Source organism: Oncorhynchus mykiss, chromosome 26 (assembly GCF_057628025.1).
Source record: "Oncorhynchus mykiss isolate SJ-2025 chromosome 26, ASM5762802v1, whole genome shotgun sequence".
Taxonomy (NCBI): Eukaryota; Metazoa; Chordata; class Actinopteri; order Salmoniformes; family Salmonidae; genus Oncorhynchus; species Oncorhynchus mykiss.
Genome location: NC_143047.1, coordinates 38,834,302 through 38,858,281, shown reverse-complemented (window position 1 = coordinate 38,858,281; position 23,980 = coordinate 38,834,302). Strand labels below are relative to the sequence as shown.

The window sequence follows — 23,980 nt, the reverse complement described above, 5'->3', positions numbered from 1 at the left end:
GTCTTTAATTGAGGGAATTGGGGAGCGAGTCCATGAGATGATGTGGTGTCAGAGATCTGGCTGAATTAGTGACGATCAGTCCATGAGAAGATGCGTTGTCAGATCTGGCTGAATTAGTTACGATCAGTCCATGAGATGTTGCGGTGTCAGAGATCTGGCTGAATTAGTGACGATCAGTCCATGAGAAGATGCGGTGTCAGAGATCTGGCTGAATTAATGACGATCAGTCCATGAGATGATGCGGTGTCAGATCTGGCTGAATGAGTGATGATCAGTCCATGATATGATGTGGCATCAGATCTGTGTGGCAAGAGGAGAGGGAGACCAGAGAAGGGAGAGTGCTTAACACCAGTCTCTCGCTCCTTCTCTGACCGCCAGTGGTTGGGATTGAAGCAGTTCAATGCCTTCCTGTCTGCTAGTCATGGTGGTGGAGCAGAGAGAGGAAGGAGAGAGAGGGGCCAAGTCCACACAACAACCACCCTTTGACTAATCAAGGCATCAGTTTACATCAAGGCATTCCTGGATGTCTCCCATGCGTTGAGACGCACTTCCTCTCTGTGGCATCCCCTCCCACACAGTATCTGCTGCTGTATACAGAGCTTTTTAAGTGATGTGTCTCGTGTGTCTTCCCCCTTCTCTCTTGCAGATGGAATCTCCTGTCTCCACACCGGCCCCTCCCGCCCTCCACCTCCTGGCCGCCGTGGGCGACAACATCGCGTCCCCGTGCGAGCAGATAATGGTGCGTACGCGCTCGGTGGCGTCCAACACATCAGACGCGTCCCTGGCCACGGAGCCCGATTGCCTTGGTCCCTGCGAGCCCGGGACCAGCGTCAACCTGGAGGGCATTGTGTGGCAAGAGACCGAAGACGGTGAGTAGGCTAACATTAGCCACTGCATAGCTGGTGTTCCTTTTGAACAGACATAACAGCTGTGTTGCATTGGGCCTCAACAATGTTTTGTTCAGTCTGGGCCTTGAAGATAACAGAAAGCACTTGTTTTACTCTGCCCATGGGTAAAGACGCACAAGTGCATCACCTCTAACATTGGCTCATTCAAGCCTTCCACTGAGGTGAAAGTTCAAGGTCTGTTGTTATTATAGTCCCACTAGCTTTCTCAGGAAGTTGCCTAAAGGTTCATGTTATGCTGCAAAGACTGACCTATTGAAGGTCTCCTGACTCAAACCATGACTGGTGAAGCTGCTTTCAGTCAATGAAATCTCACAACTGTGGGCGGGTTTGGCCTGACTGTGGGCGGGTTTGGCCTGACTGTGGGCGGGTTTGGCCTCTTTACATTCCATGTTACACAATTCGGCCAATTTTAGCAGTAGTTGGCACTTGGCAGGTAGATGGGATCTTCTTGGATAGAAAGATGGGCATTTCCTGGATGGCCTTAATGATTTATTAATATCCATACTCAACAGAACCCCTGGCTACATAAAGCCAGACTTCTTTTTTTAACTCTGCCTGATGGGTAGTAGGCCATTGGCAACTCTCCCACAACGTCGGTCTGAGTGAAATGCTACTTCTTTGATCACACACATGCAATACATTCATTTAATTTGAAATGTGTATCACCAGCAGACCCAGTTTACAGGGCCTGAATAACTTCCCCTAATCTTCTGTCACACATGCAAAATAATGCAAACACCTAATCTTCAAAGCGGTGCATGTTCAATCGCTCGGTAGGCATGCGGGGTACAAATCTCCCACACAGCCACAGTCAGTGCGCCCTTGGATGCGCTTGTTCTGAGCCACTGAATATAAAGGCCGCCGCCTCATCAACATTCCCAGTCCTCCATGGCGGCTCCTGCCGTGGGCCCTGGGTGTTATTCATCCCAGTCCTCCATGGCGGCTCCAGCCGTGGGCACTGGGTCTTATTCATCCCAGTCCTCCATGGCAGCTCCAGCCGTGGGCACTGGGTCTTATTCATCCCAGTCCTCCATGACGGCTCCAGCCGTGGGCACTGGGTCTTATTCATCCCAGTCCTCCATGGCGGCGCCAGCCGTGGGCACTGGGTCTTATTCATCCCAGTCCTCCATGGCGGCTCCAGCCGTGGGCCCTGGGTGTTATTCATCCCAGTCCTCCATGGCGGCTCCAGCCGTGGGCACTGGGTCTTATTCATCCCAGTCCTCCATGGCAGCTCCAGCCGTGGGCACTGGGTCTTATTCATCCCAGTCCTCCATGACGGCGCCAGCCGTGGGCACTGGGTCTTATTCATCCCAGTCCTCCATGGCGGCGCCAGCCGTGGGCACTGGGTCTTATTCATCCCAGTCCTCCATGACGGCTCCAGCCGTGGGCACTGGGTCTTATTCATCCCAGTCCTCCATGACGGCTCCAGCCGTGGGCACTGGGTCTTATTCATCCCAGTCCTCCATGGTGGCTCCAGCCTCAGGGAGAGCACACAGCCAGCTGCCCCCTGACTCGGTCTCCCAGCAAGGGAAGAGAAAGCGACTGCCGGGTCAGGGAGGTTGTTGGGAAGATGAGGAGGAAGCTCCAGGCAAGGCTACAACATCTGTTAGTGACATGTCTGTAGCTGCAAGCCAGCACCTACTATGAGTGCTGTTTGGTTAAGCTCTCCCTGGGTGCTGTTTCAAATCAAATTTATTTGTCACATACACATGGTTATAAGATGTTAATGCGAGTGTAGCGAAATGCTTGTGCTTCTAGTTCCGACAATGCAGTAATAACCAACAAGTAATCTAACCTAACAATTCCAAAACTACTACCTTATACACACAAGTGTAAAGGGATAAAGTATGTACATATGTACATAAAGATATATGAATGAGTGATGGTACAGAACGGCATAGGCAAGATGCAGTAGATGGTATCGAGTACAGTATATACATATGAGATGAGTAATGTAGGGTATGTAAACATAGTGGCATAGTTTAAAGTGGCTAGTGATATATGTAATACATAAAGATGCAGTAGATATAGAGTACAGTATATACATATACATATGAGATGAGTAATGTAGGGTATGTAAACATAATATTAAGTAACATTGTTTAAAGTGGCTAGTGATATAATTTCCATCAATTCCCATTATTAAAGTGGCTGGAGTTGAATCAGTGTGTTGGCAGTTTGTGAGTGCTTTTGGTGACAACCCAAATTTCTTCAGCCTCCTGATGTTGAAGAGGCGCTGCTGCGCCTTCTTCACAACGCTGTCTGTGTGGGTGGACCAATTCAGTTTGTCCGTGATGTGTATGCCGAGGAACTTAACTGGCTACCCTCTCCACTACTGTCCCGTCGATGTGGATAGGGGGGTGCTCCCTCTGCTGTTTCCTGAAATCCACAATCATCTCCTTTGTTTTGTTGACGTTGAGTGTGAGGTTATTTTCCTGACACCACACTCCCTGTAGGCCGTCTCGTCGTTGTTGGTAATCAAGCCTACCACTGTAGTGTCGTCCACAAACTTGATGATTGAGTTGGAGGCGTGCGTGGCCACGCAGTCGTGGGTGAACAGGGAGTACAGGAGAGGGCTCAGAACGCACCCTTGTGGGGCCCCAGTGTTGAGGATCAGCGGGGTGGGGATGTTCTTACCTACCCTCACCACCTGGAGGCGGCCCGTCAAGAAGTCCAGTACCCAATTGCACAGGGTCTCGAGCTTGATGACGAGTTTGGAGGGTACTATAGTGTTAAATACTGAGCTGTAGTCGATGAACAGCATTCTCACATAGGTATTCCTCTTGTCCAGATGGGTTAGGGCAGTGTGGTTGAGATTGCGTCGTCTGTGGACCTTTTTGGGCGGTAAGCAAATTGGAGTAGGGCTAGGGTGGAGGTGATATGGTCCTTGACTAGTCTCTAGTTTCTAGGTCTCTAGGTCTGTAGTTTCAGAGCAGGGAGGAGGTGGGATGGGGTCTGTAGTTTCAGAGCGGGGAGGAGGTGGGAGGGGGTCAGTGGTTTTAGAGCGTGGAGGAGGTGGGAGGGGGTCAGTGGTGTCAGAGCGTGGAGGAGGTGGGAGGGGGTCAGTAGTTTCAGAGCAGGGAGGAGGTGGGATGGGGTCTGTAGTTTCAGAGCGGGGAAGAGGTGGGAGGGGGTCTAGTTTCAGAGCAGGGAGGAGGTGGGATGGGGTCTGTAGTTTCAGAGCAGGGAGGAGGTGGGAGGGGGTCAGTGGTTTCAGAGCAGGGAGGAGGTGGGAGGGGGTCAGTGGTTTCAGAGGTGGGAGGGGGTCAGTGGTTTCAGAGCGGGGAGGAGGTGGGAGGGGGTCAGTAGTTTCAGAGCGGGGAAGAGGTGGGAGGGGGTCAGTGGTTTCAGAGCAGGGTGGGAGGTGGTCAGTGGTTTCAGAGCAGGGAGGGGGTCAGTGGCTTTCAGAGGTGGGAGGAGGTGGGAGGTGGTCAGTGGTTTCAGAGCAGGGAGGAGGTGGGAGGTGGTCAGTGGTTTCAGAGCAGGGAGGAGGTGGGAGGGGGTCAGTGGTTTCAGAGCAGGGAGGGGGTGGGATGGGGTCAGTGGTTTCAGAGCAGGGAGGGGGTCAGTGGTTTCAGAGGTGGGAGGAGGTGGTCAGTGGTTTCAAAGCAGGGAGGGGGTCAGTGGTTTCAGAGCAGGTGGGAGGTGGTCAGTGGTTTCAGAGCAGGGAGGAGGTGGGAGGGGGTCAGTAGTTTCAGAGCAGGGAGGAGGTGGGAGGGGGTCAGTGGTTTCAGAGCAGGGAGGAGGTGGGAGGGGGTCAGTGGTTTCAGAGCAGGGAGGAGGTGGGAGGGGGTCAGTGGTTTCAGAGCAGGGAGGAGGTGGGAGGGGGTCAGTGGTTTCAGAGCAGGGAGGAGGTGGGAGGGGGTCAGTGGTTTCAGAGCGGGGGGGATTGGGAGAAGCACTCTGTTCTGCAGGTGGAGACTGTTATGGTCCCCGGTGCTGGAGAAACATTTGGGGTTGCCAGGTTGCATATCCCCTCGCTTTGAAGCCAGTGTTTTGTCTCTCTGAAGTGGACAGATCTATATCTCAGTGACACCCTGTGTGGGTGGACAGTGGAACAAACAAGTCCTCTGGTAGAGGTCACATGGGTAAAAGCACTTTAAAACACCTCCCCATAGCTTGTAACACATCTCTAACTTTTTTTTGTGTTTCTTATTTATTTATTTTTTACCTTTTATTTAGTCAGGTAAGACAGGTAAGAACAAATTTGATTTTATAATGGCATAGATTATCCTATGCTAGTTTAATCCAGTTGAACAACAACCTACTGGCTAGGGTTTAATCGGAGCCCAAGTTACTCAGTTCCTTTTCAAGGCTCTATGTTCCCCTTCTCCCCCGAGAGAGACTTTAAAACAGACAACTTAACACATGGGAACCAAATGAGTAAACCAAGGCATGAGCAGAGCAATGCTACGCAGAGCCCCAGAGCCAATCAGAGAACAGTGTGATTAGCCGTGATGTTAAGCAGTTCTGCCTCCTGCATGGCAACTCTCACATGGAGCTGCTCAGGCATGCAGTGTGGCGAGCATGTAGCTTGTTTAGCATGCCGCACAACAGCTGCATTTTCACCTCTGCCTTTTGCCCTTGTGGGAGTCAATGAACAACAGACACCAGTTAAACGTCTGCACCTCGCCGGAATGAAGAGCTCCAGAGGAAGGAATGGTGGTTGAGGTGGGGGGAGGGAAAAAGAAGAATCTAGTCCCAAAAAAACATGCCCTGCTGGATTCACCTGTTCCCCAGGCTTCTGATATTATGTCTAGTCTCAGCATGAATGATTTATCCTACATCATTTGCGCTTAAAGGTAACAACCTAGATAGATTTGACCTCCAAATGGCCACCTTTTAAAGGTAAGTTATGCATCCGTATGTGAATCAATTAGCTTTCCACCCATGTCAAGGAGCTGGTGCAGTCTCCACTCTCTCTGACACATTCAACCCTGAACATGAGAGAGGCGAAAAGAGAGAAGGAGAGTCTGGCATGGAGGTGTTTGAGTCGGATGGCTTGCAGTGCAGGAAATGAAGACCAAGGGAGGAGCAGGAATGGTATTTTAAGGCTGAGCTCTGACACACATCCCTCAGCCTGGATATGGTGACAGGCTAGGGTCTCCTCTGCAGTGCCCTGGGCCAACCCTCCGACACACATCCCTCAGCGTGGATATGGTGACAGGCTAGGGTCTCCTCTGCAGTGCCCTGGGCCAACCCTCTGACACACATCCCTCAGCCTGGATATGGTGACAGGTTAGGGTCTCCTCTGCAGTGCCCTGGGCCAACCCTCCGACACACATCCCTCAGCCTGGATATGGTGACAGGCTAGGGTCTCCTCTGCAGTGCCCTGGGCCAACCCTCCGACACACATCCCTCAGCGTGGATATGGTGACAGGCTAGGGTCTCCTCTGCAGTGCCCTGGGCCAACCCTCCGACACACATCCCTCAGCGTGGATATGGTGACAGGCTAGGGTCTCCTCTGCAGTGCGCTGGGCCAACCCTCTGTCACACATCCCTCAGCGTGGATATGGTGACAGGCTAGGGTCTCCTCTGCAGTGCGCTGGGCCAACCCTCTGACACACATCCCTCAGCGTGGATATGGTGACAGGCTAGGGTCTCCTCTGCAGTGCCCTGGGCCAACCCTCTGACACACATCCCTCAGCGTGGATATGGTGACAGGCTAGGGTCTCCTCTGCAGTGCCCTGGGCCAACCCTCCGACACACATCCCTCAGCCTGGATATGGTGACAGGCTAGGGTCTCCTCTGCAGTGCCCTGGGCCAACCCTCCGACACACATCCCTCAGCCTGGATATGGTGACAGGCTAGGGTCTCCTCTGCAGTGCCCTGGGCCAACCCTCCGACACACATCCCTCAGCCTGGATATGGTGACAGGCTAGGGTCTCCTCTGCAGTGCGCTGGGCCAACCCTCCGACACACATCCCTCAGCGTGGATATGGTGACAGGCTAGGGTCTCCTCTGCAGTGCGCTGGGCCAACCCTCCGACACACATCCCTCAGCCTGGATATGGTGACAGGCTAGGGTCTCCTCTGCAGTGCGCTGGGCCAACCCTCCGACACACATCCCTCAGCGTGGATATGGTGACAGGCTAGGGTATCCTCTGGGCCAACCCTCCCGGGCCTCGCACGCCGCTGATACTACCAAAATGTCAGCTATGAAAATCGTAGGAAAGTTTATTGCTCTTGAAGCACGGCCCAGAAAGCCTCTCACTCCGAGGGCCAGGGAACACCGCTGATTCCCAGCCAACGCTGCAGCCCACGCCAAAGCTGTGTTACCCCTGTCAACCTCTCTTTCTCTCTCTCCACACACAGAGGGCTATTCCCCTAGCGGTCACACAGGGACCTTGCCTTAATAGATCAATAATACAAGCTGATTGGGATTTTTTTTTCCTGGATTATTTATACATTTTATTCCTGGATTAAGACTGTTAGCTTTAGCCGCCGTAGTTATTTGGTCGTCGGAGCAGAAAAAGAGGTCGCTACAAAAGGGATATTATCATATAAACATTGGGAGAAGTCTGAAGCAGCGCTGACTCTTGTCAGTGTTTGGAGGAAGCATGTTGTATGAAAGGTCCTCTGGGTTCTGGAGCTCACTGCCGGCCATGCTGTCTTACTCTTTTCAACACCACCACCTGTCAAAGGCTTCATTGAAGTGTTTTTCTAAAGGGGCGACACCTTGCTCTCGTTGAGCTGCTCAGTGCTATGCCCTTGATGTACCGGAGCCAACATTGACAAGAGGCCCGTAGCTGTCTACACTGGCCAGAGAGGAAGAAAGGGAGGGAGAAAATCACTCTTGTTTTAACAGTAGAGGAGGACATGTCAGGAAGAACGGAATAATTAAATGGATGTTCAATTGAGCCTTCACTTTCTCTCTCCTTCCCTTCACTTTCTCTCTCCTTCCCTTCACTTTCTCTCTCCTCCCTTCACCTTTCTCTCTCCTTCCCTTCACTTTCTCTCTCCTTCCCTTCACCCCTCTCTCTCCTTCCGTCACCTCTCTCTCTCCTTCCCTTCACCCCTCTCTCTCCTTCCCTTCACCTCCCTCTCTCCTTCCCTTCACCTCCCTCTCTCCTTCCCGTCACCTCTCTCTCTCCTTCCCTTCACCTCCCTCTCTCCTTCCCTTCACCTCCCTCTCTCCTTCCCTTCACCTCTCTCTCCTTCCCGTCACACCTCTCTCTCCTTCCCTTCACCTCCCTCTCTCCTTCCCTTCACCTCCCTCTCTCCTTCCCTTCACCTCCCTCTCTCCTTCCCTTCACATCCCTCTCTCTTTCCCTTCACCTCCCTCTCTCCTTCCCTTCACCTCCCTCTCTCCTTCCCTTCACCACCCTCCCTCCTCCCTTCTGTAGTCTTCACTTCATATCAATGGGCTTTGTCCAATTGTCAAAGTGGCCAATTTCCCGAGTGCTGCTTGCAGCTCACCACACAAGACACATTTGGAATTGAAATTCCATGCTGTCCAGAGGGCAGGCCCATTCTTTCTGGCTGACAACTGCATTCTTCCATACACTCCAATAGACCGCAACCTTAACCCACTCCAATAGACCGCAACCTTAACCCACTCCAATAGACCGCAACCTTAACCCACTCCAATAGACCGCAACCTTAACCCACTCCAATAGGCCGCAACCTTAACCCACTCCAATAGACCGCAACATTAACCCACTCCAATAGACCGCAACCTTAACCCACTCCAATAGACCTCAACCTTAACCCACTCCAATAGACCTCAACCTTAACCCACTCCAATAGACCGCAACCTTAACCCACTCCAATAGTCCGCAACCTTAACCCACTCCAATAGACCGCAACCTTAACCCACTCCAATAGACCGCAACCTTAACCCACTCCAATAGACCGCAACCATAACCCAGTCCAATAGACCTCAACCCACTCCAATAGACCGCAACCTTAACCCACTCCAATAGACCGCAACCTTAACCCACTCCAATAGGCCGCAACCTTAACCCACTCCAATAGACCGCAACCTTAACCCACTCCAATAGACCTCAACCTTAACCCACTCCAATAGACCGCAACCGTAACCCACTCCAATAGGCCGCAACCTTAACCCACTCCAATAGACAGCAACCTTAACCCACTCCAATAGACCGCAACCATAACCCACTCCAATAGACTGCAACCTTAACCCACTGCAATAGACCGCAACCTTAACCCACTGCAATAGTCTTGACGTAAAAGCAATAGAGGACCCAGATGGCCCCTGACCACTGAAGTCATTAAGAGAGACCATGTCACACACCACAACTACCATGGAAGTGGAAAATGTATCATGTTGAGATTTAACCAATACATCAGTATTGGTTTGTTCAGTGCCACTCCTGAAGTAACTTATCAGGTACATTCAATAGAAATGTTAACAACTTATCCTCTCCTCTCCTGTATGTTGCTTTCACAATGTTGAGTGCACATTCGTACAGAGTGACTTGCACACACAATAAGACCCAACAGGAGCTCATTTTCAGGAGAAAAACGTTGTTCTGCTATAACAACATCATAACCATATGAAATGCATACAAATAAACTGGATATCACCCAAACCAAGGAAAAATATGACATTTTCAGACTTAGCTTTTCTGGTGAAAATGTTATTACAGCAAGTTAATCAAATGTTGAACTGAGGTCATAGTTTGAGGATGTGCTACACACACACAGCGTCCAATAGAAACGGCTGTATCTATTAACCCTTCATCACCCGAATGTGAGACGATACATGATGAAACAAGCCTTGGATTTCAACTTCCACTCTGATTTGAATGTATGGTGGCTGATGGGAAATCAATGTTACTAGTATGCTTTCGGACATTGACAGCACAAGGACTAGAGCCACTGATGTGTTCTTTAAATTGAGACTCATTTTTTTAATTTGAATGCTATGTTCGATATGCATCTTGCGCACATCAAAAGTATTTCACCATTTGAAATGACACATGAATTTAATCTTTCTAGCTAGCTTTTTGTTGCACACCATTAATGCCAGCTCCAGTATTAGCACAACGCCTGTATCATTCCCCTGTAGTTAACTGATGTGTATCCACACCATTTTTCTCAGTTCCCTCTTATCTCCACGGTCCCTTGATGAACCAGGCTGTCATGGCAACATGGCTGGTGTGAGCAAAGTACTTTAACCCCCACAGGGACACGTAGAGGTTTACAAACCTTATTAGCAGGCATATTTACATCAGCCGCTCGCTGTGTGTGTGCACAGTGATAATTACCTCAGCTGATTGTACGGCGCATATGAACGATTGAGCTTTTTCTCCGTGCTTTTTGCAATTTACAGAACCTTTTCTCTAAACCTAAACTTGAAATAAAACCGTTTGGTGAATGATTGACGTGTTCAACCTTCTCTTATTTCAGTGACATGATGCAATGATCGATAATTTGGCTTAGCTGCATTTGTAGCAAACTCATATGAGCTCTGAACCTTAACTGCCTGTTCAGGGGCTGAACGACAGATTTGTACCTTGTCGGCTCGGGGGTTTGACCAGGCAACCTTCTGCTCACTAGTCCAATGCTCTAACCACTAGGCTACCCTGCCGCCCCAGCAGTAATGTATACAGGGGGTACCGGTACCAAGTCAATTTGTGAGGGTACAGGTTAGTCAAAGTGACTATGCATAGATAATAGACAGCGAGAAGGAGCATTGTAAAAATAAACGTGGTGGGGAGTGTAAATAATCTGTTTGGCTACCCTCTGTAGCGTCTTAGTGGTATGCCGAGCAGTTGCCATACCAGGCGGGAATGCAACCAGTCAGGATGCTCTCGATGGTTCAGCTGTTGAACTTCTTGAAGATCTGGGGACCCATACCAAATCTTGTGTGCCCCTCCTGAGGGGGGAGAAAGGCTTTGTCGTGCCCTCTTCACAACTGTCTTGGTGTGTTTGGACTACGATAGTTTGTTGGTGATGTGGACACCAAGGAACTTGAAACTCTCAACCCGCTCCACTACCACAATGTCAATGGGGGCCTGGTTGGCTCTCCTTTTCCTGTAGTCCACAATCCGCTCCTTTGTCTTGCTCACATTGAGATGAGAGGTTGTTGTCCTGAAAACACACTGCCAGGTCTCTGACCTCCTGCCTACAGGCTGTCTAATCGTTGTCTGTGATCAGGCCTACCACCGTTATCGTCAGCAAACTTAATGATGATGTTGGAGTCGTGTTTGGCCACGCAGTCGTGGGTGAGCAGGGAGTACAGGAGGGGACTAAGCATGCACCCCATGTTGAGGATCAGCGTGGCAGATGTGGTGTTGCCTACCCTTACAAAACTGGGGGCGGCCCATCAGGAAGTTCAGGATCCAGTTGCAGAGGGAGGTGTTTTTGTCCCAGGGTCCTTAGTTTAGTGATTAGATTAGAGGGCACTATGGTGTTGAACGCTGGGCTGTAGTCTATGAACAGCATTCTCATATAGGTGTTCCTTTTGTCCAGGTGGGAAAGGGCAGTGTGGAGTGCGTTTGAGATTGCGTCATCTGTGGAGCGGTTGGGACGGTATGCGAATTGGAGCGGGTCTAGGGTTTCCGGGATGATGGTACTGTGAGCCATGACCAGCCTTTCGAAGCACTTCATGGCCACCGACGTGAGTGCTTAGTCATTTAGGCATGTTACCTTCGCTTTCTTGGGCACAGGGACTGTGACGGTCTGCTTGAAACGTGTAGTTATTAGATTCGGGTCAGGGAGAGGTTGAAATATCAGATTGCCCCTTTGTTTGGAATGGTCAGAGTAAAGGCCAAAGCCATTTTGATCCATGTGGAGCAGGAGAAATCTGAGGTACCTGAAGGACTTCGATTAGTTTTAAACCTTCATAGTTGCAGTCGGAGACGGAGAATGCTGACAAGCGGCTAAAGGCGTGTTGAGTAGGAGAGGTTCAAAGGTCGGCCGTGTCCCTGTGGCCAGCAGGCTTGACTAGCTGCAGGGGAGCTGATTATGGAGCTCCCAGTAACCTAATGAAACGTGTCAGTGGGGACCTGGGAGCCGTTGACCCATGCATCCAGGAGCAACCTCCTGACTGATATTCTCTGCCATTAGGGTCTTATTCATTAGTAGTGTACAAGAACCAAGGAGTCCAGTGGTGGAGGGTTTAGGGACAGGGACACTATTTGTTGCTCAGTGGAAATGAGAGGTGAAATACAGGCCAATCGTTCTCATTAATGTTGGTTTCAATCACTTGGCTCAGGCGACCCTAATGAGGTTGATGGAAAGGGGGGAGTGAGGTGGGGAGGGTGAAGGGGAAGGGGGAGGGTGGACCACTGGTGTCTCTGCCTGCTTCCCCCACTGAACTCACATTTGAAAGGGTTGGCCTTGTTTTTTTAACTGACCCAGTCTGGTCCTTTTACTGCGAACAAGTCCAGAGACCACACTGAGAGATCACAAACACGTCTTCCCGATAATCAGCTACAAACACCTTGAGGATTTCAGCCTGTCAGTTTAACTGCCTTCTGAACTGTTAAAATTATCTCTTCATTTGTTATGTCCTGATATTGGGATTTTGGCAAGGAGTACATTGGTGATTATTACGTTAGGTTATGTTGACATATGTACGCCAACACGGCTACAATAAACCCCTCTCCTAACCTGATTAGCTGTACAGTTTAGCAGATAGTATTTCGATCAACATTTTTTGTTGCTTTTAATACGTATTAACATGCGCATACAAATTCTGCCAATATTGGAGCACAGCACAGTCACTGAGTGAGTTAAATGCTGACAAAATGCCAAAGACAACATAGCTGTTCAGTTGCTTTTTCCTATTCAGCCAGTATTGGCTGCCAGTATCATTTTGCATTAGCTTGTCTGTCGAGAGGTTGGGGGGGAGGCAGGGTGATAAAGGTGCTGGATAAGCCCTCTAACGTCACGCAAGGCCAAACTCAATGGCCTGGCCGGCCCATCACAATGCTTTCCAGTTGGTACCAGTTGAAAGAGCAAGGGCTGGGGGTGAGCACTAGTGTTTACCATCTGGACTGGAGTAGGACGGGGCCAGTGGCCAAGTGTCACCAGGTTCCTGTAAACGTATGTAGAAATGCCTTATACGCTCACCAACTGGCAACCACTTTCAGTGCCAGAGGCAGTCCTGCAGCAGAAAGACAGACGAGACCTGCACTAGTTTAGATGGAGGGGAGAGGGTTCGACACAGGAAAGGGAGAGGGGGGAGGTTTCCTGAGCTAATAAAATACGTGCAGGAATGGAAGCTGCCAGCCAGCATTCTTCTGCTATTAGACAAGTCACTTCACTGCAGACTCTAGTTTCTACTGCAGTGCTGAGATGGCATGCTGAGGTCACCGGGCGGTGGGCTATGGGGTAATACATCTAGGCTGTTTTTAAACCGGGAGACAACTTGCTGTCGTCTGCAACACTATGTTTTTTTTGTAGGTGTTTTTATTATTGAATTTGCCAACGAAATAAATTATCACCTGTCATATAAATTCTCATCAGCTTTAGATCATATTATGATCAGCCTTAAACAGTTACGTTTTTATTTTATGTGTGGTCATTGTCGAGTAACAAAGTTATGGAGAGAGGTGTAGCGGACTTCCTAACCCATCAGTGTTGATGAATCTTGTATTCTCCAAACTGACCTGTGATTTCCACTAGTGTGTGTGTGTGTGTGATATAGGCTATTGTATGATCTCACACCAAGTCATCCCATTGGATGATCTCACCTCAAGCTAAAGTTGGATTTAACGTGCCAGGTTATATATCTCCTAGCCTGGCCATGCATGCCTAGAAAAACTAGTGGTTCTGAATGCTGCCAACTTAACGCCAGCGAAATGACAACACAGTAGCCCCCTGGTCAGCCGCAGTCAGCCACATACCAGAAAAGTTGAGGATATTCCTGTACCGGCTTCTTGCTTCTCACCTGCAGCGTGGCCGCTGATGCCCAGAACATCAGACATTAATTTAACAATTTCTTTGCTCTGGCACTCCACTAAGGGCTCCTAGCAGAATCATTAAGCTCTGCTGGATCGTTACACCCTCAGGCTGAATATGAACTACAGAGCCATCACTAAAGCAAAGGCCTCATATGTGTTTTTCCCTGTAATAGCACAATCTTTTTCTCACTGGGAAGTCTGATGCTTGGTAGCAAAGTCAAAACGGAGGACAGAAAATCATTTTACATACAAATAAGAAAACTATCGGTGCTACAGTGGTAATGCAGTGGTAATGTAGAACCTACATTATAATAGACAGTGGTAATGTAGAACCTACATTATAACAGACAGTGGTAATGTAGAACCTACATTATAATAGACAGTGATAATGCAGTGGTAATGGAGAACCTACATTATAATAGACAGTGGTAATGCAGTGGTAATGGAGAACCTACATTATAATAGACAGTGGTAATGTAGAACATACATTATAACAGACAGTGGTAATGTAGAACCTACATTATAATAGACAGTGATAATGCAGTGGTAATGGAGAACCTACATTATAATAGACAGTGGTAATGTAGAACCTACATTATAATAGACAGTGGTAATGTAGAACCTACATTATAATAGACAGTGGTAATGTAGAACCTACATTATAATAGACAGTGGTAATGTAGAACCTACATTATAATAGACAGTGGTAATGTAGAACCTACATTATAATAGACAGTGGTAATGTAGAACCTACATTATAATAGACAGTGGTAATGTAGAACCTACATTATAATAGACAGTGGTAATGTAGAACCTACATTATAATAGACAGTGGTAATGTAGAACCTACATTATAATAGACAGTGGTCATATAGAACTGACAACATTATAATAGACAACGGTAATGGAGAACTGACAACATTATAATAGACAGCAGTAATGTAGAACTGACAACATTATAATAGACAGTGGTCATATAGAACTGACAACATTATAATAGACAGCAGTAATGCAGAACTGACAACATTATAATAGACAACAGTAATGTAGAACTGACAGCATTATAATAGACAACAGTAATGTAGAACTGACAACATTATAATAGACAGCAGTAATGCAGAACCGACAACATTATAATAGACAGCAGTAATGGAGAACTGACAACATTATAATAGACAGCAGTAATGTAGAACTGACAACATTATAATAGACAACAGTAATGCAGAACTGACAACATTATAATAGACAACAGTAATGCAGAACTGACAACATTATAATAGACAACAGTAATGTATAACTGACAACATTATAATAGACAACAGTAATGTAGAACCGACAACATTATAATAGACAACAGTAATGCAGAACTGACATTATAATACACAGCAGTAATGTAGAACTGACAACATTATAATAGACAACAGTAATGTAGAACTGACAACATTATAATAGACAGTGGTCATATAGAACTGACAACATTATAATAGACAGCAGTAATGTAGAACTGACATCATTATAATAGACAGCAGTAATGGAGAACTGACAACATTATAATAGACAGTGGTCATATAGAAATTACAACATTATAATAGACAGCAGTAATGTAGAACTGACAACATTATAATAGACAGCAGTAATGGAGAACTGACAACATTATAATAGACAGCAGTAATGGAGAACCGACAACATTATAATAGGGGTCCTGCTTTGAGAGTATGCCCAGGAACCCCTGTCTGATCTATTTAAATGGGAGCTGTTGCGGTGGCCCCGGTTAGATGCGGTGGCCCCTGTTAGTTGAGGTGGCCCCGGTTAGTTGAGGTGGCCCCGGTTAGATGCAGTGGCCCCGGTTAATTGAAGAATACAACGTGAGGTCATTCTTAATGAAGGAGCAACTGTTAAATTCTGTCTTGGCACTATGGTGTGAATGTGAGATCATTAATCCAGATGATGTATAGTAGTCTCGTTACTCTTATGAATGACAAATTAAGACTGTTATTTTCCCACAGGCATGCTGGTGGTGAATGTGACCTGGAGGAACAAGAGCTACGTCGGCACCCTGTTGGACTGTACTCGACATGATTGGGCGCCTCCCAGGTAAGCACGTCTTCATACATTATCACCCTGTTGGACTGTACTCGACATGATTGGGCACCTCCCAGGTAAGCACGTCTTCATACATTATCTCCACTGTTATTCCAGGCGGTTCACATTTTGGTACTTTGTCTTTCATTAACTGGATTCGACTGAACATTTTGAAATAAGGTATTGACGTTAGGCTTCCGTATACTGAATTGTATTTGAAAAATGGTCCTGGCCGTAATCTTTACACAGTATCATAAGTCATGTAGTTAGTAGTGTTTGATGTCAAATAAGAGCATTACCAGGGGCCATCAAACATCAGATACTCTACTTTTTAAAAATCATTTACCCTTCCAGCACTTGGTTTCTCACCTTTCCTTGCATAAAGAGGGAACTCCGATATGAATCTACCAATCTGCCATCTACATCAAGCTAGCTGTTGGATATTAGTCCTCACCTCTGTCTCTAGGGGGCCGGCAGTGCTTGTCTATCCACTGTAGTCTTTAACCTGGGCTCGGAGATACATTCTGCAAACTGCTGACGTCCCGAGAGGAAGTGATAGAAATAGAATCCTCCAACAAGCCAGATTGCCGGATCCAATTATTGAGCTAATAGCTTTTCCCAACACTGTATCACATTCTCCACTGTCGTGGTGGGACCACACCGCCTATCAGCAGCATTGTCTCAGCACTGGCTCATTTTCTCATGCTCTTTTTTTTCCTACACGAGATATCTTCATTCCTGGAGTCCCCATCTCATTTAACTACCGCAGAGAGTTTAGCTTACATTTTTTGATAGACCATACCACTCAAGCGCTGCACATCCACGGCCAACTTGAGTCACTCTCAAAACAGTGACAGACTGGCTTTCAGAATTGCATTGTAGCTGGGCTTACTGTGACAGTTTGATTGAAGGCTCTCAGCAAAGTAACAGCTCAACAAACTTTCAGGAAACCAAATCCGCAGGCTCTCCAGCTCCACGATGAGTAATGACTAATGAGTCTGAATTCCTCAATCTCAGAGGGCCTACGGATTTACTCTCATCCCCTGCTGCTGGTGAAATAGTTTGGAGTGATTGGAGGGGGAAGTTATGAGTCATCCCAGGCCCTGGTGTCTTTGTCACGGACTGTTAACCTTCACTGCTGGGATAATTACATTATTATCATAGAGACATGGGGGCCCAACTCTATTTTAGGGATGTGAATTATGCTACTTATGATTTACCAGGCAGGTAGGTACATTGCATGACCAAAAGTATGTGGACATATCGAACATATAATTCCAAAATCATGGGCATTAAGAGTTGGTCCCCCCCGTTGCTGCTATAAAAGCTTTCCACTAGATGTTGGAACATTGCTGCGGGGACTTGCTTCCATTCAGCCACAAGCATTAGTGAAGTCTGGCACTGATGTTGGGCGATTAGGCCTGGCTCGCAGTAGCATTCCAATTCATCCCAAAGGTGGTCAATGGGGTTAAGGTCAGGGCTTTGTGTAGGCCAGTCAAGTTCTTCCACACCAATCGACAAACCATTTCTGTATGGACCTCGCTTTGTGCACAGGAGCATTGTCATGCTGAAACAGAAAAGGGCCTTCCCCAAGCTGTCATTGTATGCTGTTGCTTTACAGTTGACACTATGCATTGGGGCACAGGTAGCGTTCTCCTGGCATCCGCCAAACCCAGGTTTGTCCGTCGGACTGCCAGATGGTGACGCGTTATTCATCACTCCAGTGAGCGCATTTCCATTGCTCCGGAGTCCAATGGCGGCAAGCTTTATACCACTCCAGCCGACGGTTGCCATTGCGCATGGTGATCTTAAGCTTGTGTGCAGCTGCTCGGCCATGGAAACCCATTTCATGACGCTCCCGACGAACCGTTCTTGTGCTGACGTTGCATCGAGGCAGTTTGGAACTTGATAGTGAGTGTTGCAACAGAGGACAGATGATTTTTATGCACTTCAGCACTTGGCAGTCCTGTTCTGTGAACTTGTGTGGCCTACCAGTTCGCGGCTTAGCCGTTGTTGCTTCTAAACATTTCCACTTCACAATAACAGCACTTACAGTTGACCGGGGTAGCTTTAGCAGGGCAGAAATTTGATGAACTGACTTGTTGGAAACGTGGCATCCCATGACGGTGCCACATTCTACTGACAATTTTTGTCTATGGAGATTGCATGCTTTCCCGAGATTGCATGGCTGTGTGCTCGATGTTACACACCTGTCAGCAACGGGTTTGGCGGAAATAGCCAAATCCACTAATTTGAAGGGGTGTCCACATACCTTTTGTGTGTATGTAGTGTAGATGTTCACCCTCTTCCTTCTGCAACTAATGTTCACTCTTTATTTGGACAAAACGAAAGACAAAGGAATTCCACCCCATAAGTTGTGTGTAAGGCTTGCTGATATACAGACCCAGTTTATAGCTGTCTTTATCTAGAAATGTAGAATTTCAGCAATTCATTAACCAAATTTCAATCAAATTTATTTTATATAGCCCTTCGTACATCAGCTGATATCTCAAAGTGCTGTACAGAAACCCAGCCTAAAACCCCAAACAGCAAGCAATGCAGGTGAAGAAGCACGGTGGCTAGGAAAAACTCCCTAGAAAGGCCAAAACCTAGGAAGAAACCTAGAGAGGAACCAGGCTATGTGGGGTGGCCAGTCCTCTTCTGGCTGTGCCGGGTGGAGATTATAACAAAACATGGTCAAGATGTTCAAATGTTCATAAATGACCAGCATGGTTGAATAATAATAAGGCAGAATAGTTGAAACTGGAGCAGCAACACAGTCAGGTGGACTGGGGACATCAAGGAGTCATCATGTCAGGTATTCCTGGGGCATGGTCCTAGGGCTCAGGTCCTCCGAGAGAGAGAAAGAAAGAGAGAATTAGAGAGAGCATATGTGGGATGGCCAGTCCTCTTCTGGCTGTGCCGGGTGGAGATTATAACAGAACATGGCCAAGATGTTCAAATGTTCATAAATGATCAGCATGGTCGAATAATAATAAGGCAGAACAGTTGAAACTGGAGCAGCAGCACAGCCAGGTGGACTGGGGACAGCAAGGAGTCATCATGTCAGGTAGTCCTGGGGCATGGTCCTAGGGCTCAGGTCCTCCGAGAGAGAGAAAGAGAGAAGGAGAGAATTAGAGAACGCACACTTAGATTCACACAGGACACCGAATAGGACAGAAGAAGTACTCCAGATATAACAAACTGACCCTAGCCCCCCGACACATAAACTACTGCAGCATAAATACTGGAGGCTGAGACAGGAGGGGTCAGGAGACACTGTGGCCCACTCCGAGGACACCCCCGGACAGGGCCAAACAGGAAGGATATAACCCCACCCACTTTGCCAAAGCACAGCCCCCACACCACTAGAGGGATATCTTCAACCACCAACATACCATCCTGAGACAAGGCTGAGTATAGCCCACAAAGACCTCCGCCACGGCACAACTTAAGGGGGGGGGGGGGGGCGCCAACCCAGACAGGATGACCATTAACCAGGTTTCCTTCCAACCATTTCTTGTGAATGAATTACCTGATGCATGAAAACAGTCACAGCTGGGCTGATGGAAACAGGATATGCCGATACAATTTTAAAAATGGTGACAGACTATTTATTTGTTCGACATGGTTGGGATCTTTTTGTGTCGGGGAAATTGATTATGTGAGAAATGGAGGTCGAAACGCCTTTTATGCGCAAATATTGATGTAATTAACCATCATATTGAAATAATCGTATGTTGTGTGGTCCTCCCACTACGACTCAGGAAAGCATGCAGTTTATTAGGCTACAGATTAAATAAGTTATGATGAACTTCATAGGGTGGACGGTGATGAGCTTGATGCTCCTTTCTAATAAATATAGAGGGTCTTATTCTGGTGACATGATGATCGATTCTTTACTGCCATTTGACAAATACAAATAATATTGCTCTTCTCCATAATAATCTCATAATGCATGTAGCCTACCCACACTGTATCTGCCAGCTGTTGGGTAAAGTGCACGTGCCAAGATCAGAGTGGGCACCCCTGCTCTAAAACCAACAGGTTTTGTGACAAAATATATGTTTATGTGCACTATGTCATCACACACAGCCTTTTATCCACAACAAGTTAATTTGATGGAAACCCATCTCTGGTGGAAAATGCACATATTGTGTTATGCAGATTGGATGGAAACCTAGCTATTTAGTGTAATTTGTATTCTGCCTACATTTATCAGTCAACCTTTTTTAAATTACGTTTGTTTTTGGCATGCGTAATGTAATTTGCTAACGTCTACGTCCTCTTGTCTCCTCAGGTTCTGTGAGTCTCCCACCAGTGACTTGGAGATGAGGAATGGCCGGGGCCGGGGCAAGAGGATGAGGCCCAACAGCAACACACCCGTCAACGAGAACAGCAACTCGTCGGACAACAAGGGCAGCGGCACCAGCAAGACACGTGCCGCCAACAACAACAGTAAGGGTCGGCGGGGCAGCCAGACGTCGTCGGAGCGCCGCACGCCACCCAACAGCAACACCGAGGACGTCAAGGCCAGCCCCTCATCGGCCAGCAAGCGCAAGTCCAAACCTGCCTCAGACATGGAGCCCAACTCCAGCTCTGAGGACACCAAAGGCAACAAGCGCATGCGCACCAACTCCAACAGCGGAGGAGGAGGGGCGCTTCCCCCTGTCCTTCCCCCCATCCCCTCAATTAAAACTGAGCCCCAGCCCCCGACACTCGACCGTAACTGTCCCTCGCCGGTCCTCATCGACTGCCCGCACCCCGGCTGCAACAAGAAGTACAAGCACATCAACGGCCTCAAGTACCACCAGGCACGCGCACACAACGACGACGACGACATCAAGCTGGACCTGGATGGGGACAGTGAGTACGGGGAGGACTCCACGCTTCACCCTGAGCCGGGGAACTGCAACGGGGCCTCCAGTTCTCACAAAGGCTGCCTGTCTCCCGCACGGTCTGTCACCCCCAAAGGAAGGGGCTTTGACTGCCAGAGTCCGTCTCCTTCCCCGGGCAAGTTTGGTTCCAAACAGAGTAAAAAGAAAGGTGGCGACGCTGACCCTGAAGCAAGCGGCATACCGATGGAAGGCTGTGACGACGGGCCCTGTCTCACCGACGAGGCCAGCAACGACGGCATGGAAAAGTCCAAGTCCCACAAAAAGTCCAAGACCGACAAACTATCTCAGAAGAACATGAAGTCATCGTCCCGGCCTGTACCCCCAGGGAGCGTAGCTTCCCAGCAGCTCTACTCCCTACAGGCCTCCTCTTTCCCTGCCGGGGGGAACCTCAATGCTTCTCTAGGGATCCCCCCTATGATACAGGGCATCCCCAAAAGCCCCCAGATGAAGGGTACCCAGCCCACCAAACCCCCCGCCGCGATGGGAGACCCTGCCGCGATGAACCCTGCCGTGCTGAACCCTGCTTCCGGTGCCTCAAAAGAAAAGAAGAAGAAGGAGAAGAAGAAGAGAGACAGCAGGAAGGAGGCAGAGAGCCCCAAGCCTCCGGGGAAAGGGGGGAAACCAGAAGAGGGCAAGAGTCCCTACTCTGAGTCCTCAGAGCCAGGAAAAGGTGACGGGCTACTTAACGGCTCCTCGGACCCCCACCAGAGCCGTCTTGCCAGCATCAAGGCAGAGGCGGATAAGATCTACAGCTTCACCGACAACGCCCCCAGTCTGTCCATAGGGGTGGCCAGCCGGATAGAGGGCACGGGAATGCCTCAGCCACTCACGCCCCTCCACGTGGTCACCCAGAATGGTGGCGGAGCCGACAACTCCTCGGTCAAGACCAACAGCCCGGCGTACTCGGACATCTCGGACGCAGGGGAGGACGGCGAGGGCAGACTTGTGGAAGGGGTGAAGGTCAAGGTGGAGGACCAAGGTATCAGAGAAGGAGCCAAGAAAGCCTTGTTTCCCAGCCAGACGCCCAACAAGGAGTCTCCGTACTATGCCGGCTATGAGGCCTACTACTCGCCCAACTACACCTGCCCCAGCCCCGGTGCCGCCAACCCTGGCATGCCGCACACCGAAAGTCCGGCATTGAAAGTGAAGCGTGAGGACGAACAGGAGAATGTGGAAGACAAGGTCAAAGTGGAGCCTCACGAAGATCGTAAACCTGAGATGAACGCCTCCAGTCAACAACAACAACAACAACATCATCATCATCATCATCATCAACAGCAGCAGCAGCAATCAGTCATCCAACAGCGCTCCAACATGTACATGCAGCCTCTCTATTACAACCAGTACTCCTACGTTCCCCCGTACGCCTACCACCCGGACCAGGCCTACCACAACCACCTGCTCAACACCAACCCGGCCTACCGGCACCAGTACGAGGAGCGCCAGCGCCAGGTGATCTCTGAGCAGCACCGGGCGGCGGTGGCGGAGAAGAAGAGCTCTGATGCGGCGGCCATGAAGGAACGCGAGGCCTCCATGAAGGAGGAGTGGAAGCAGAAGGCCTTGGGGCCACCCACTCTCTCCAAGGCCCCTGGAAAGACAGACAGCCTGGCCAACAAGACCCAACAGAACCAGGGTAAGACCAGAGACTCTCCATCGGAGCCCTCCAAGGCCTCCGCCACAGGCCTGAAAGGAGAGGTATCTAAGTCCCAGCAGGCTGAAGGGCTGAAGATGAAGCTGAGTGAAGGGGGGCACCATGGGAAGGAGGACTCCAAGCCAAGCCTAGACTCCAGAGCGGGGATAGAGCAAGCCATGTGGTACAGACAGGTAAAAAAAAAAAAAAACGTACCCTATTATTTTTCATACTTAGGTGTGTTCTTATATTCTATTATTTGTACATACAGTGCCTTGCGAAAGTATTCGGCCCCCTTGAACTTTGCGACCTTTTGCCACATTTCAGGCTTCAAACAGAAAGATATAAAACTGTATTTTTTTGTGAAGAATCAACAACAAGTGGGACACAATCATGAAGTGGAACGACATTTATTGGATATTTCAAACTTTTTTAACAAATCAAAAACTGAAAAATTGGGCGTGCAAAATTATTCAGCCCCCTTAAGTTAATACTTTGTAGCGCCACCTTTTGCTGCGATTACAGCTGTAAGTCACTTGGGGTATGTCTCTATCAGTTTTGCACATCGAGAGACTGAATTTTTTTCCCATTCCTCCTTGCAAAACAGCTCGAGCTCAGTGAGGTTGGATGGAGAGCATTTGTGAACAGCAGTTTTCAGTTCTTTCCACAGATTCTCGATTGGATTCAGGTCTGGACTTTGACTTGGCCAGTCTAACACCTGGATATGTTTATTTTTGAACCATTCCATTGTAGATTTTGCTTTATGTTTTGGATCATTGTCTTGTTGGAAGACAAATCTCCGTCCCAGTCTCAGGTCTTTTGCAGACTCCATCAGGTTTTCTTCCAGAATGGTCCTGTATTTGGCTCCATCCATCTTTCCATCAATTTTAACCATCTTCCCTGTCCCTGCTGAAGAAAAGCAGGCCCAAACCATGATGCTGCCACCACCATGTTTGACAGTGGGGATGGTGTGTTCAGCTGTGTTGCTTTTACGCCAAACATAACGTTTTGCATTGTTGCCAAAAAGTTCAATTTTGGTTTCATCTGACCAGAGCACCTTCTTCCACGTGTTTGGTGTGTCTCCCAGGTGGCTTGTGGCAAACTTTAAACAACACTTTTTATGGATATCTTTAAGAAATGGCTTTCTTCTTGCCACTCTTTCATAAAGGCCAGATTTGTGCAATATACGACTGATTGTTGTCCTATGGACAGAGTCTCCCACCTCAGCTGTAGATCTCTGCAGTTCATCCAGAGTGATCATGGGCCTCTTGGCTGCATCTCTGATCAGTCTTCTCCTTGTATGAGCTGAAAGTTTAGAGGGACGGCCAGGTCTTGGTAGATTTGCAGTGATCTGATACTCCTTCCATTTCAATATTATCGCTTGCACAGTGCTCCTTGGGATGTTTAAAGCTTGGGAAATCTTTTTGTATCCAAATCCGGGCTTTACAATTATTCACAACAGTATCTCGGACCTGCCTGGTGTGTTCCTTGTTCTTCATGATGCTCTCTGCGCTTTTAACGGACCTCTGAGACTATCACAGTGCAGGTGCATTTATACGGAGACTTGATTACACACAGGTGG

General features: G+C 48.5%; 1 protein-coding gene across 4 annotated transcripts in view; it reads left to right on the top strand.

Moving 5' to 3' along the window:
• The window catches only part of LOC110506202 (zinc finger protein 609), a 98,310-nt gene that overhangs the window by 62,199 nt on the left and 12,131 nt on the right, over positions 1 to 23,980 (top strand). For all 4 annotated transcript variants that reach the window (XM_036981380.2, XM_036981379.2, XM_090223041.1 and 1 more), the window contains 3 exons: positions 647 to 869; positions 15,795 to 15,882; positions 20,171 to 22,592. In XM_036981380.2, the coding sequence (XP_036837275.2) occupies positions 647 to 869; positions 15,795 to 15,882; positions 20,171 to 22,592 (2,733 nt within the window). The remainder of the gene's footprint in view (positions 1 to 646; positions 870 to 15,794; positions 15,883 to 20,170; positions 22,593 to 23,980) is intronic.